Source organism: Myzus persicae, unplaced genomic scaffold (genome assembly GCF_001856785.1).
Source record: "Myzus persicae strain clone G006 unplaced genomic scaffold, MPER_G0061.0, whole genome shotgun sequence".
Taxonomy (NCBI): Eukaryota; Metazoa; Arthropoda; class Insecta; order Hemiptera; family Aphididae; genus Myzus; species Myzus persicae.
The window spans coordinates 1-15,143 of record NW_019104087.1 but is presented as its reverse complement, the minus strand read 5'-3'; the positions used below and the strand labels follow the sequence as shown (position 1 = coordinate 15,143).

The 15,143-nt window shown below is 27.6% G+C and overlaps 1 protein-coding gene, 1 long non-coding RNA gene and 1 pseudogene across 2 annotated transcripts; 2 read left to right on the top strand and 1 right to left on the bottom strand.

Annotated features, from left to right (window-relative positions):
* Positions 1-1,920: 1,920 nt before the first annotated feature.
* Positions 1,921-4,386, top strand: LOC111038532 (annotated as a pseudogene).
* A 1,527-nt stretch (positions 4,387-5,913) lies between these two features.
* LOC111038527 lies at positions 5,914-6,984 on the bottom strand. The gene is made up of 4 exons (XR_002604993.1): positions 6,767-6,984; positions 6,611-6,680; positions 6,101-6,266; positions 5,914-6,026 (listed from the first exon to the last, which is right to left on the bottom strand). It is a non-coding gene; the product is annotated as an uncharacterized LOC111038527 (long non-coding RNA).
* Positions 6,985-8,914: 1,930 nt separating this feature from the next.
* On the top strand, positions 8,915-9,559 carry LOC111038531. Its single transcript, XM_022321666.1, has 2 exons — positions 8,915-9,463; positions 9,551-9,559. The coding sequence occupies exons 1-2, from the start codon at positions 9,089-9,091 to the stop codon at positions 9,557-9,559; spliced, it is 384 nt and encodes a 127-aa protein (XP_022177358.1). The 5' UTR covers positions 8,915-9,088.
* Positions 9,560-15,143: the final 5,584 nt, after the last annotated feature.

Sequence of the window (15,143 nt, the reverse complement as noted above, 5' to 3'; positions counted from 1 at the left end):
GTTTTTCTCCAAATTTACCTTCGTTTAAATTTTACAGTTTAATCATTAGTCAATGGTCAGACTATACCCGACATCAGCCGAATATTTTTCGGGCAACATCTGCCGAATTATCGGTGAAAAAATTCGTCCGATGAAAATGGTTGGACAACAACAGGATTTCGGTTGTATTCACCAGAATTATGAAATAATTAGTCAATATGATTTAAGTTCTAATTTAGCTAGTTACAATTCAACACTCAGTCACTATGGACGTCATTGATGAAATGTATTTATTAGACACTAATCCAGTTATAAAGTATTTGTTATTGACTAAAAAAAAAAGAAAAACGGTTTTGGGTTAATGATATTTTTGAAGAGAGGGAAAAATTCGGAGAATTTCACACTTTTCCCCAAGCTTTTGGCTTAACCGATTAAATTTTTTGAGTACGTGCGAATGTCTCCTAGTACTTTTTATTATATTTTAGAAAAACAGTCAAATTTTAGAAAATGCATTACACCTGCGGAAAAATTAACAGTTACTTTGAGGTAAGTGCTACAAATAAAATAAAATATTATAACCTTTAAATACATTAAATATATATATATATTTTTTTTATTTTTTTTGTAATTAAAACTTACAGGTTAAGTATGTTTTGTATTTTAGAAGAAGATTCTGACACGTCAATAAATATTCAATATTAATCCTTGATAATATTGTAATAAAAACGTTTTAAGACCATAAACTAAGATGGTAAGGATAATATTTTATTTTATTGAGTAGGTTGTGATAAAATGGATGTTATATGTGCACCAGTGGACAAGTCAGAAACAGATTGATAGTTTAATTTTAGTAAAGTGATACATTTTTCATGTCATACTAGATAAGTCAACTATAAATAACTAAATATAATAAATGTTTAAATTTTGTTTTCGAAAACATAACAACTTGTAGTCTTAAACATAATATACCATTTTAAAATATAACGATCGAAATATATTAGGTTAATACGTTTTTATCGTCTCTTGAAAAGTTGTCATTTTTGACTTGACCACGTTCTCACAAAAACCGTCCAATTATACTTGGGTAGTTTTTATCCTATAAAATAAAATTATAATAATTACATATACCTACATAATTATACCTAAACTTACATTATTTATAGTACCTATTTAATTAATAATTTTACTATTCAGTGTTTTCAGTATTCAAAGTCATCTGCTAAACAAAAGATCTCTCAAAATCAGATTTCAACAATACTGGCGAAGAGGAAAAGCAAGATGATCAAGTTGTTAACCAGGCAAATGAGCAGTAAAGGTCCGCACTAGGGTTGGCACTTCCGGAATTTCCCGGGAGTGATCCCGGGAAGAAATATTCCCGTTCCCAGGAATTCCCGACAACGCCAGGAACGGGAATTCCCGGAAATTAAAAAAATTGTCGAATCGTCGAAGTAGTAAAATAGTATAATATTATTAGCATGATAAAATAACATCATTAATTATCCTGATTATTAATACGTTATTTTCTGTCACCTGTTGGCATCACTGCATCGGCAATAATCATGACCACTCATCGCCACAACAACAACTACACTAATCCGTCTATTTATATATTTATTATTAAAATATAAGTAAAAATAATTATACTCTTTGGTAAAAATATGTCTATGGACATAAACACATAGTTCTGATAACGATAACAAATTATTTCAATATTGTGAGACGTGAGTTTATTCTTTCGTATAACAGTACATTCTTCATGGTTACATTTTTATTTAATCCATTCCTTTAAATTAAAAATAGTAGCTTGGCTTTATAGAAAAAAAAAAAAATATGTCGTTCAATATTATAAGGAAGTATTTTGATTATAGCGATTGTTTAAATAAAATTAATTACCACTGTAAATATTGCGGACAGTTGTATACCCACAAAAACACAACAAAAATGACTAAACATTTGACCAACAGTAAGTTGTGTAAAATACCACATGAAACCAGAAAGGCTTTATTAAGAGAACTTAATATATTTGACAAACCCAAAGTTGTGGTAAGTATTTTACCTGTTAAATATATCATATTAATTGAAATATGTATTGTTGTAATCTTATACATATAATGCAACTTTACATTATTAGATGCGAACTGTCATGAGTAATTCTCAGCTGAGTAGTCAAGAAATAGATTCACCAGATGAAGTTGTTACTAACAAAATGTTAAATAATACAGAAAATACAACAGTGCCCATATTTGATGTAATGAAATCATTTGTTGATAGAATGGATGACTCTTCTAAGGTATTATGATGATAAATATCTATTATATAATTTTTTTTTAAATACTAACTATAATAATAAAAAAAAATACATAGAGCCATCTATAATTTTAATGGTTATAGATATATTTTGATCTTTACCTTTACCTAAAGTTAAATGTGTGCCTAATTTGTCTGTTAATTATATACATTAAATTTAGATATTTAATTTATAAAAATAATCATAAGAATAATATTATTAATAATTATAAACAATAATTCTTATAGACATTGTAGTTGGTGTAGTTGATTAAAATTAAAAATGACTGCATAGGTACACAACTATCAATATGTTACTAACCTAAGTACACTATTTCCAGAGTACATAATATAAAATTGTATCAATATGGTATTATTAATAAATATAAATTATATTTTTTAATGAAGTATGATCACACATTTTTTTAAAATTTAAGTGTTAAGAATAAAATATTAATATACCAAGAAAATTATTTATTAATCATATTATAATTAATGTATACTTTCAATGTTGTATTATTAATATCAAACATTGTAATAGAATATTATTTAATATTTATCTTAAGAACTTTTAAATTTTAATACATTTTCACTAACAAATTATATTTTACTTTTTTATAGAATGAATTAGACAGATTATTAGCCAGAGCTATAATTTCATCAGGAACACCATTCTCCATTGTAGAAAATCCTCTTTGGGTAAACTTTTTTCAAAAACTTAGACCATCCTATAAAATACCCCAACGAAAAGTGTTGTCTGGTAGATTACTAAATATAGAATATGAAGAAGTAAAATCTGCTGTTGAATTACAAGTAAGGAGTTCAAAGTTCTTATCACTTCAATTGGATGGGTGGTCTAATTTAAGAAATGAAGGCATTATTAATTTTATTATTTCAACGCCTACTCCTTATTTTGTTAAATCTGTTGAAACAAAGTTAGAAGCTCATACTGGTTTATATCTTTTTGAAGAAATTGATAAAGTTCTTACATCATACGGAAGTACAAAATTTTTAAGTGTCATAACTGATAATGCTAGCAATTGTAAGAAAGCTGGATTATTAATTGAAAAAAAATATCCATATATATCTTCAATAGGATGTATGTCCCATACATTACATTTATTATGTTGTGGTATACTTAAATTAGGATCAGTGAAACAGTGTATACAAAATGTTAAAAAAATAGTAAAAGCTATTAAAAGAAATTAGCGCCTTGGAGAAATGTTTCGCAACATTCAAAACTCACCAGAATATCAATCAAAAAAATCTTTATGTTTACCAGTTAAGACTCGATGGGGATCACATTTAACCATGTTAAATTCAATTGTAAGTAATAAATCTTGTCTTCAAACATTAGCTGTTCTAACAGAAGGGTCAGAATTATTAGGTACAGAATTAAAAAGTATGCTATTAGAACCTGAATTTTGGTTGTACATTGAGCACATCATTTGCATTTTAAGTCCTATTGTTACTTGGGTAATAAGGATGGAAAATGATGAATCTATTATAAGTTTAAGTTATTCATGCTTTAATGATATTGAGTTGGCAATTAAAAGTGTATTAGAACGTACTGCAATGTTGACAAAGCTTGAAAAAACTTTTATTACATCACAAATGATAAAGCGTAAGCAGTATGCAATAAAACCTATTCACATGGCAGCTCATCTGTTGGACCCAAAAACAGAATCTTTGCCTATAAGTACAGATTATGAAATGGAAGGAATTGCTTATATTAACATGCTTTCAGAAAATGACCCGAACATTATGGAAGATTTTTCAAATTTCAGATCTCGCAGTGGTGGAATATGGGGAAATCAGTTTATATGGGATTCTGCTGAGTCTACAAAAACTATTAGCTGGTGGAAAGGTCTTTTTCGTAGTAGCCCTCTACAAAATATAGCTGTAAGAATACTGAGTACCCCTCCAACATCTGCTGCTACCGAGCGGTCTTTCTCCACATTTTCCTCTATTCACACTAAAAGTAGAAATAGACTTACTACTGAAAGGGCAACTAAAATGACATATATAACTCATTATCATAGAAGCAATATTAATAGTGTCAAGAACTCAAAAAAAAATAAANGACCTGAAGTTAGGTCTTTGCAATGCGGGCATAAGTAATTTACAATTTTTTTTCTTACATTGGCGTCACTGCTGGATTACTAGTATGGTTTAAACATCCTTATCATTTTTAACTATTTTGGAAAATTTGGCCCCAAATACAAATTTAAATTAAACTTATGACAGGGGGGCAAAAAGACACTATTGACCCCTCAATGAAATATCTGGGGGGGCAGTTGCCCACCCTTGCCCCCCCCCAGATTACGCCTATGCCTATAACAATAATATTATAGTTATAGTTTACCTACTATTATCTACACTGTAAAAAAATGTTTATGTAAATTTACACAAAATGTGTGGCAACACACATTAATAACGCCATGTGTTTAAATTTACAACATATTACTTGTAAATCTACAATCATAGTGAAGTTGAAATTTATTAACCTATTTGATGTGTAAAATTATCAGTATTCATAGTTGAAATTTACTTATCTTTATGTTTTGTAAATTTAACTATTAATATGGGTTGAAGTTTACCAACATATGTAACTTGTAATTTTATATTAGTTACAGGTTAATAGTTAAATGTACAAGTTAAAAGTTGAGTGAATTTCAACTGTTAGTAATACTTAAATTTACAAACTTTTAAGCGTAAATTTGCACTTATGAGTTTGTAAATTTAAGTATTAGTATAACAGTTGAAATTCATGAACTTTCAACTTGTAAATTTCAACTGTTACTAGTTTGTAAATTTACAAACTCATAAGCGTAAATTTGCACATATGGTAATTTATCATGTTGAAATTTACTACATTCAAATTTTAAATGTTTATAAATTGAAATTCTTTAAATTTACTCACCTACTTACTATATGTAGGTAGAAATTATGTAATATATGTAATAAAGATTACCTGTTAATTTACACTTAAAAAATACTAAAATACCAATTTATTATTTAAACACAAAAAGTAATCATAACCATATTATGATTGTAAGATATACATTACGGAATCAAATGGGGTCGGTAAAGCCCTCTAATACCAAAATCCTGCAATTGTTTCAATAATTTGCCTCCGCTTAATAACTTCTGCCCCTTAGTATGTAACCAACAAAAATCTCCACCAAGACCTGAATATACCAACCCTCAAAGCAACATGGCCAGATATCATTACACCAAATTTTATTCAAAGCTCCACTCGCATTCCAATCCATTAATTAAAAAACTATCCTCTGCCAATCTCATACCCAGAAGGTTAAAAATTCAATGGCCCAGAAACCTGCATAATAATATTAACTTAAACTTGTCAGGTGGCACTGCTGGCCGAGCCTTCCTATTCTTATTTCTTATCTTATACGTCATTGTAAAATTTGTCATCAGGCTTACTTATTATACTATGTTTGTATAGATTGTAAATAAATTGTCTTTAAAAAAAAAAAGTTTATATATATAATATAATATATAATTATATCATTAATAATATTATAAAACGGTTTTCACATATTCATTAAGTAAGTATACTATTGTAGAACCTTTTCATAACAGAAAAAATATCTTAAAAAAAAAAAAAAAATTAACATGTCCACTTTTTAACATAACTGTCATAATCCTTCATTAGTTTTAGTAATTTTGAAACAAATTTTTCGGCTGAAGTTTTCTTTTTTACTTTGTTTCCTTCATCATTTATACCAAACATAGAACTGTAAAATACATTTGATTAAAAATAATTAAATAATATTTAGTATAGGGAATTGTCATAAAATATAAGAATTACCTTTGCAGATACTGCAAAATACCAGCCAATTCCTTAGGGTATTGAATGTTGAATACGAAAAATGACATAAACATAATCAAAATTGCTTCTTCCAATGCTATTGGTTCACGCCATAAACATTGTTTATCCACAAAGATAAAGCATTTTGGATTCGACCAAATATCACCTACGCATTTGTTACATTATTAATTATTATAATATATAATATATATGACATACAACTAACAATTAGTAATTACAATTAGAATCAAAATATCCAAAATTACTTCAAATGTATCTCTACCATAACAGGTTTTTTTTTTTTAAATTTTAAATTAGATATATTGCAATGCTTTTAGAGATTTATTTAACATAGAAGAATTTTCTGTGTTAATAGCATTACTTTTCTCAAAATTGTTTACGGACTATTAATATTTGATCCAATATCTATGTTGGAAAGTTGAGACTAAGCGCGAGACATTTTTACTCAAGAAAAGAAATTGAATATATTTTATAGAACTATAATCTTACCGAGACAAGCTATAACAGGTGTTGATATTATTTTATCATTTGATTGCACTTCATCAAGACTACAGGTGTCCTATAATTTAATCAAAACATTTTTAATATTTAGATGAGTTGATAGAAAAATAAAATGATAAGCTATAGGCAGATATTAATACTTACTTCAAATAATAAACATCAGCTCAAAATTTTCCTTCATTATAGCCATGTAACACAATAATATTGTCAAAAAATCATTATAATTATTTTTATTATTACTGTGGTTTTTAATTATATCCATTAATCTTGTTTGCAGATTATTATCTTTCCGCTTTTTTTCAGCTTCTGCCTGGACAAACTTTAGCATTGTAGGTATTTTTGTTTTGAAATTATTTACTGCTGTATCCTCTATATTTGTTAGATAGTAGAAATGCTTCTTCAGGAACAGTTCCTATAGATATTTATATAACATTATATTTAAGATTATATGTAACAATTTACAACACTATCAATGTTTTTTATAATAATTGATAAATAATAATAGAATCCATACTATAAACAAAAATTACCTTGCCGAGGAATGGCCATTCCAATAATATAGCATCAATTGGATCAAGATTTAAAATTATCTGTCTTTGAGCAGCATAAGTAGCTTTCATAAAACTGTGAAAAGATTTGATTTAAATGCATAGAACATTAATAATTTAAAGGTTTATCAACAATTTTGCCTAGAGCTCAATGGCATTTGGACACTAGAAATACTATTTCTAGATGACTAAAATGTACATTAAACGATACAATACTCATAAATTATAATTATATATGTTTATAATAGAAAAATTTAGAATATGTGATAACGGTTTCAAAAGAGTTATTTTTTAATATTTCCGGCGTTATATTATCATGAATGGGAGTAGTATTATTTTTTAGGGAATTAATTACTTTTATAATTGTGGAATCATCTATTGGATTATATTAATTTAGTGTAATCATTATTAAAAATATTGGCAATTTTATTTGCATCTTTTTATATTTAAAGAATGACCAAATTGGCCTTTTATGTGGATTATAACATGTTTTTGTTTAGTACGATTAGATGCTGTATTGATTAGTTCCCAACATCGTTTATTATTATTTCTATTTATATTATAAGTTGTGTTAAATTATATCTAAACTTAATATAAAATTGTTTGAGTTTAATATTATTGGGATGTAATATAGTATTAGTCTATGATTTATAAAAGTATACAAAAAAAAAACAACATTGAATTGATATTATTTTATCTATAGGATAGGACAGATATTTATTATTTAAAAATAGTATTTTTTTAATGACCTTAACTACCATTCGTCTTTTAGCAAATAATTTTAAACCGTTATTTTTTTGCAAAATGCCTAAGTTTTTCACCAAATTCTTGAAAGACTTGGAATATATATACTTAATAATATTATATTTTACCTGGTTACACGGTTCCAGTCTATGTCAACTAACAGATATGTAGCTTTTAACCAGTTTTTTTTTTGGTCCAGAGTACTTAAGGTTTCTCCATCTGGTATAGAACTTGGATCGTATCGCTCAGGATGTGTTCCAAATCTGTTTTTTTTTTCGTTGAAGTTCTTTGATGATGTACTATAATTTTGTGGTAATAAGCCCCTTTGTTTCAGCTTTTGTCGTTCTTTTCGTTTGATATAATATATGTGTTGTAAAAGTTGTTTTGCAATATATTCCGTATTGTCTTCAAATTCTTTATTTTTTAAAGCATTTGGAAACTTTCCCTCCAACATTCTTCCAACCTGTCTACATTCACGAAGTCCAGGATTACTAAAATATAAATATAAATAATTTATAATATGGTAAAATAATTTAATACTAATTCCAAAAAAAATAAATTTACCTCATAACATCAAACATGTGGTTGGACACCGTTTCAATTACATGAAGTCTCTCGTCATTACGTAATGAACCTTTCTGTAAAGGTGGGTTTACACGTTCAGTTAAACTGCGCAAATGGACTGCATGAACTTAAGTTTGCACAAACTAACTGTATGTGTAAATGAAAATCGTATAACTGCACAGTTCAAAATTTTGGACTGTGCGAGTTCAGGCGATGCCTGAAAAAAACTGTACAGTTATAGTAGTTGCGCAGTTTTCCTATGCATGTAAACGGATAACTGTGCGGTTTGGACAAAATAATAATTTTAAATTTACATAAAATTTACATAAAGGTATTGAATTAATATTATAATATTGTATAATAATAATATAGTTGTAGGTTCATATAGTATTTTGATTTAAATATATTAACTCATTTAAAATCATAAATATCATACAATACTACAATAGAGTGCATGTGAGGACATGTACATTCGTGTCGTATACTCGTGAAGAACTGCAGACTATTGTATGAATAGTGTCTCTACTAGTGTAGGTATACTTACTTATTTTTCATTTTTAAGTTTATTTCATGTACAATATTTGACCGTGCAAGTCGTGATATATTAGTCATGTCGTCAGAAAAATCCTTAAAAAATAAAACGTTCGTTTTAGAGTTTCTTGATTTGTATAAATCATTTCCATGTCTTTGGAAAATTAAATCGAAAGAATATTCTAACCGAAATATCAAAGATCGGGCATATGAAGTTCTTATCGAAAAAATGAAGGAGATTGATAAAAACGCAAATAGAGATGCTGTGGTTAAGAAGATTAACTCATTACGGTCAGCATATCGGAAAGAATTAAAAAAAATTAAGGATTCTGTAAGGTCAGGAGCTGGCGAAGAGGATATATATACTCCACATTTATTTTATTTTAATGAAATTGATTTTATCAGAGACCAGGAAATACCGAGAGATACAATAAGTAATATGGATGATTTACAGGTAGGTAACATCATATTACTATCTAATATATTGATAATAATAATACTATCAAATATATTTTCATTTAATGTTTATTCAATACAAAAGATAGGTTAACTCCTCATTTGTAATTGTTATTTATTACAAGCTAATGACTTTATTTAAAATAAAATATTTTATTTTAATAAACTTAAAATTAATGAACTTGGATAAAATGTAATATTACATATTAATTATTTGATTTATACTTTTTCTTTCAGTTTTATTTTTTATATAAATACTTTCATTTATGAAATACTTTACACAACAAATACTTTAATATAATTATGTACATTAAAACAATAATAGTTACCTAACATCTGTTAATAACGAAAAATAAAAATAATAAAAAACTGTTGAATTTACAAAAACATTATTAATCAATTTACCTTTGAAATATCATTAAGTCGTTAAAATAAATATAATAATAACCTCACCTTTTTTATTTAATACTATATGCAACAAAAAGTATATAGTACTTTTATACTTCATACAATTTTTTATATACAATCATCTCAATTTACACCATTTTATTTTGCCATGGAACTGTACCTTCATTATTAAAATATTCTTCAAAATCTTGCCGCACATTTTTTGCTTCAGTTGAGCTTTGTCTATTTTGCCCTCTTTGAAGATCTAATAAATTGTTTTGATCTGATCTCAATCCTACTGTAAGTGTCCCAAGTTCATTATCTTCGACATCTATGTCCGAATTTAATATATATGACATGGTATTACGTTTCTTTAGAAAGTTGTGAAGTACGCAACATGCCATTACAACCTTGTCTATGTTTTCAACTTTTAAATTAATCGAGGTATGGAATATTCTAAACCGATTCGCTAAAATACCAAATACGTTTTCAACTGTTCGGCGAGCCCTCGACAGACGATAATTGAATATTCGACGTTCTAGTGTAAGTTCTCTCTGATTGTATGGCTTTAAAAAATCTGGTCTTAACGAAAATGCCTCGTCACCAAGAAAAACATAGTTTAATTTTTTATTACTGCCATTTACATTTTTTGCTTTAGGTAAGTTCAGAGTTTCACTCTTGAGGCTTTTATAAAACTTGGTGTTGTCAATAACTCCTCCATCCGAAACACGTCCATTAGTACCGACATCGCAAATAACAAATTCGTAATTTGCGTTTACGATCGCCATTAATACTATACTGAATGTATGTTTATAATTATAGTAGTATGATCCACTTCCCGGAGGAGCAACAATTTGAATATGCTTACCATCGACCGCTCCTAGACAATGTGGAAATTGCCATTTTTCTTCAAACTCTGTTGCTATAATTTTCCATTCATTTTCTGTCTTTGGAAACTAAAACAGAATTTTAAATATTGTAATAAAAAATTGTAACTTTATTTTAGAAAAGTACTTTTTTTAAATATTTAAATATCTACATTTTAAGCTTTTTTCATATTTAAATATTTTACATTTTAAAATTTTGTTTTTTCTATGCATATCGATAAACAAATAAAATTTCGCTCGCTTGAAAATTCAACCTATCGTATATTATTAAAATTACTAATAGTAAAATAAATAGCGTAAATAAACATTATATCATAAAATATACTATTATATGTAATATGTACTATTATGTCAGTCGTCTCCGCTCAAATAATTTTCGTATGCAATGATATTTATTATATTATATTATATTGTTATATGGTTGACTTTATATGACTTTATAATATATAATATATTATTTATTTTTTATTTAAACGTAAAATAACGATTTATTTATAGTTATTTAGTTGTAGGTAGTTAAAAATATATTTATTGTAGAGATTTAATTTAAAATTAATTACTTTCTGCCATTACGTGTAATTGTGTACACAATTTACTTTGTTTAGGATTCAATTGTATCTGAAGAGAATCTGAACAATTCATCAAATCATTCATTTGATACCGAGATATCAGTCCAAAATAATTCCGATTTTGAATCTACAGCACCGATTTCGCATTTAACACGTACCGATGATGGTGAAACAACACAAAATTATTCAAAAACAAAAAGATCTCAAAAAAGTCAACTTCAAGAATGTGATAGTATATTATCGGTAATAGGAAAACGGCTTAAAGAGTCTACATCAAAACAAGAAAACAAGTTTGATTTAATTGGGAAAACATGGGCTTATAAACTTAGCGAAATAAACAAGGAACAAATAATTTATGCGGAAAAATTAATTAATGACGTGTTATATGAAGCAGAACTCGGGAATTTAAACCGTCATTGCACATTATCAGTTTATCCAAATCAACCATATTTTGATACTTTAGCTTCCCTTCAATCATCAACTAGATATCATGCACAACCTCAGCCTCCATTCACACAGTCTTTTCCTCTTCAAGAATATCCTCAATATTTTCAGTCAGTGCCGAATTATTCAAGTTTTCAACAAAGCCCCTCAGCCGATACTGAAATACAGCAATCGTTTATACATAACAACTCTGACCAACTAGTACAACACAGACCAACACAGACCAACACAGAAACACGAAAAACACTAGATAATTAATTTTTAACACTATATAATATATACCTACTAAAAATTATGTATTAGTTAAGTATTAATAATATTATGACGAGGAGTCTATAGTCCATAGGTATATTAAATGTATTATTTTATATTTTTCTTAAACCATAATACATTTAATACTGATTTTTATTAATTATTATTTTTTATTGTGTGTATCCAAAAGGCAACAATTGTTTTTTTTTTATAAGAGTCTGTTTTTGATTTTATTATTTTAATATCATATAATATAACAAACATATTTATATTTAATTAGTTTCCCCAGTATGAATATAATTTTATTTTTAGCTTTTTATTTTTGAATTAAAAAGTTGATATTTAAAATTGTATATGAAATATTATTTGAGTTTGTTGTACCTACTGGCTCTATATCAAGTGTTTTAATGTTATTTAATATTATACATAATCTTATATTATTTATAGTGATATAACTAAATAGCTACATAGGTATTAACTATTAATTATATATCTTACCTTTAAGTAAGTGTCTTTAAGGGCAGAATAAATTGCATCATATGTTTCAGGAATAATTTTGCTGAGTGCTGGTTTTGATATTATATTTGAATACTGTAGATCGGTATAGCTTCGGCCGGTTGTTAAAAACCTTAAAGTTGCTGTAAGTCTTTCATGAGGGCTTATGCATTTCCTCATAACTGTATTTTGTTTTTGAATGGTATTCGAAACTAATGACAGTAGTAAACTGTATGTCTCTTCGTCCATACGAAGATAGTTCCTGAAGTCATCTGGTTCTCCAGATAATTCACTAATTAAATTTACGTGCGAAAATTGTTGTCTTTTCAACAACCAATTCTTCGACCACTTCTTTTTATTTATTTTGTTTTCGTTTATTTTTTGAAGTATTAATTTTTTTTTTTTAATTACACAAACTGCGAGAATAGAGAGCTCCTGTTCTGTAATCGACGACATCTTTGCTACAGTGTCAAATTAGAACTGAACAAAAATGTGTGTCAATAACTGAACGTCTAAACTTAAATTATTTACTCAGTTCATTTGCACAAACTGACTGCTCAAAAATACCTAAAATTAGTTTGCGCAGTTTAACTGAACGTGTAAACCCACCTTAAAGCCTTTCGTATCGATTTTCTGAACTGCGGTATTGTGAAGCCAAATACAGAATTTGACTGCGGTTTAGATGAAGATGAAGAAGAAACATTATGGATTGCAGATTGTGTATCAATACTTTCATTTATCGTAACATCTGAAATTTTTAAATAACATATTAAATCAATTATGATTATCTTTGCTTGGGCTAATCAATAAATTATACCTTTTGACAGTTCTAGTTGTAACTGACGACACTGGACCATTTTCATAATACCTTTCAAATCATTTTCAAAATTTAATAACTTTAAATCATCCAAACAATTTACACCTAATTCGTTTAGACGTTCAACTAAAATTGGTGCATCTTCTGGTAATGATAAATATGGTCTACACTTATTTAGAACTAATTGCATTCTAAACGTTGTTGACACTGGAGGTGGATCTTCTAAGCTCTCATCATTACTATCAAAACTATCCATCTTTGAAATAACAAAATATACTTAGCAAGAAAAAGGAATATACAATTTTATTGTTAGGTATGATTCTATATTAAAATATAATGTTAGAATCTAATGAAAAAAATATATATATAAGTAAATATAAAAATAAAAAATTGATTAATATAATAACTTCATAAATATTGTAATATAATTTAGGGTGAGAATTAGGTATTTTATAAATTGATTATATGTTTTAATACTATTACAGGACGATCTTTATGTGTGTATATTGAATATGATGTGTAATCTTTTAGATTTGAAAGTGGAATAATAATATAGTTATCACTGACACTTAATGCATAAATTTGAAATTCATCGTCAAGGATGCCATCACATTGAAGCCCTATTGCATATACTTTTTTACTTTTAATGCCAAAAAGTTTAAGTTTGCAAATATCTAAATTTGTCTTACAGCCAATAACAATGCATTGATCTTTACAATATTGAGTTCCACGGTAAATAACTTCTGTTCCAAAATGCAACGAATTTAACTCATCAACAGAAAATATAGATACGAGGCATTTCATTATATTATTGTCATAAGTAAATTCCTCGAGAGTATTAGCAGACTGTATGACCGGACTGCTGTAAAACATTTCGTTTTTTGTCAATGCACTTTGGTAGTATTGATGCTTTGTAGGTACTGATGGATTTTGTCACATTCTTAAAATTTCTTGATGTCCGAACAAAGTTTTTACAGAACACATGTTTGTGTTCAAATGACAACGTGTTAACGCCCATAAGTGGCCCAAAAACTTGTATAAGTTGTGGATAGTGTTCCAAGTAATGATGTTTTGGACGAAGAGTAACTTCAAAACATTTTACTCTAATACTAAGGTATTTTTTTATTAGACTGTCTAAATGAAATAATAGCTCATTACATATTGATGGAGAACATATTATCCCTACAATTCGAATAAGTATTGTTATCATTTTCCAGACATCATCTTTTCTATTGATTTTATCACCAATAATTAAGGGAATAAACCTTAAAAATACCCAATTTTGAACAGCATGTCCGCCTATATTATAGCCTTTAATAGGAACTCTTGATGGTTTATCTAATTTTTCAAGTCCTAAAAATGCAAAATTATTTATTTTGCGGTTTATGATTTCTTTTTTTAGTTTATATACTTTTTCAAAGTATGTCAAGGCTAAATATAAATCGTATTGTACAATTCCTTCGAAAAGATCATGAGCTAAACATGGAGGCATTGTATTGACGACATGAAAATTATTAATCTCATTGAAACGTGAATTACTCACTACACCACGAAAACCATTAGGATTGGTATCCAATTGAGTCACACAAAAATCATAGGATTCTCGTGTACGACCAGGAGCTTGTGTGCGTGGTGTAGGTTGATTGTGAGAATTTTCTGAATTATTTCCATCAACATCATCCTCGACATCATCATACTCAACATGTTGGCTATCTTTATATGCTAGTAACCAATTGTCTCTAGATTCCTCGCAGTAACGACAGAAGTATTTAGAGGTACTAAAATTCTCAGTATAACCTTGTAACGGTTAGGATGTTGACCTATTCC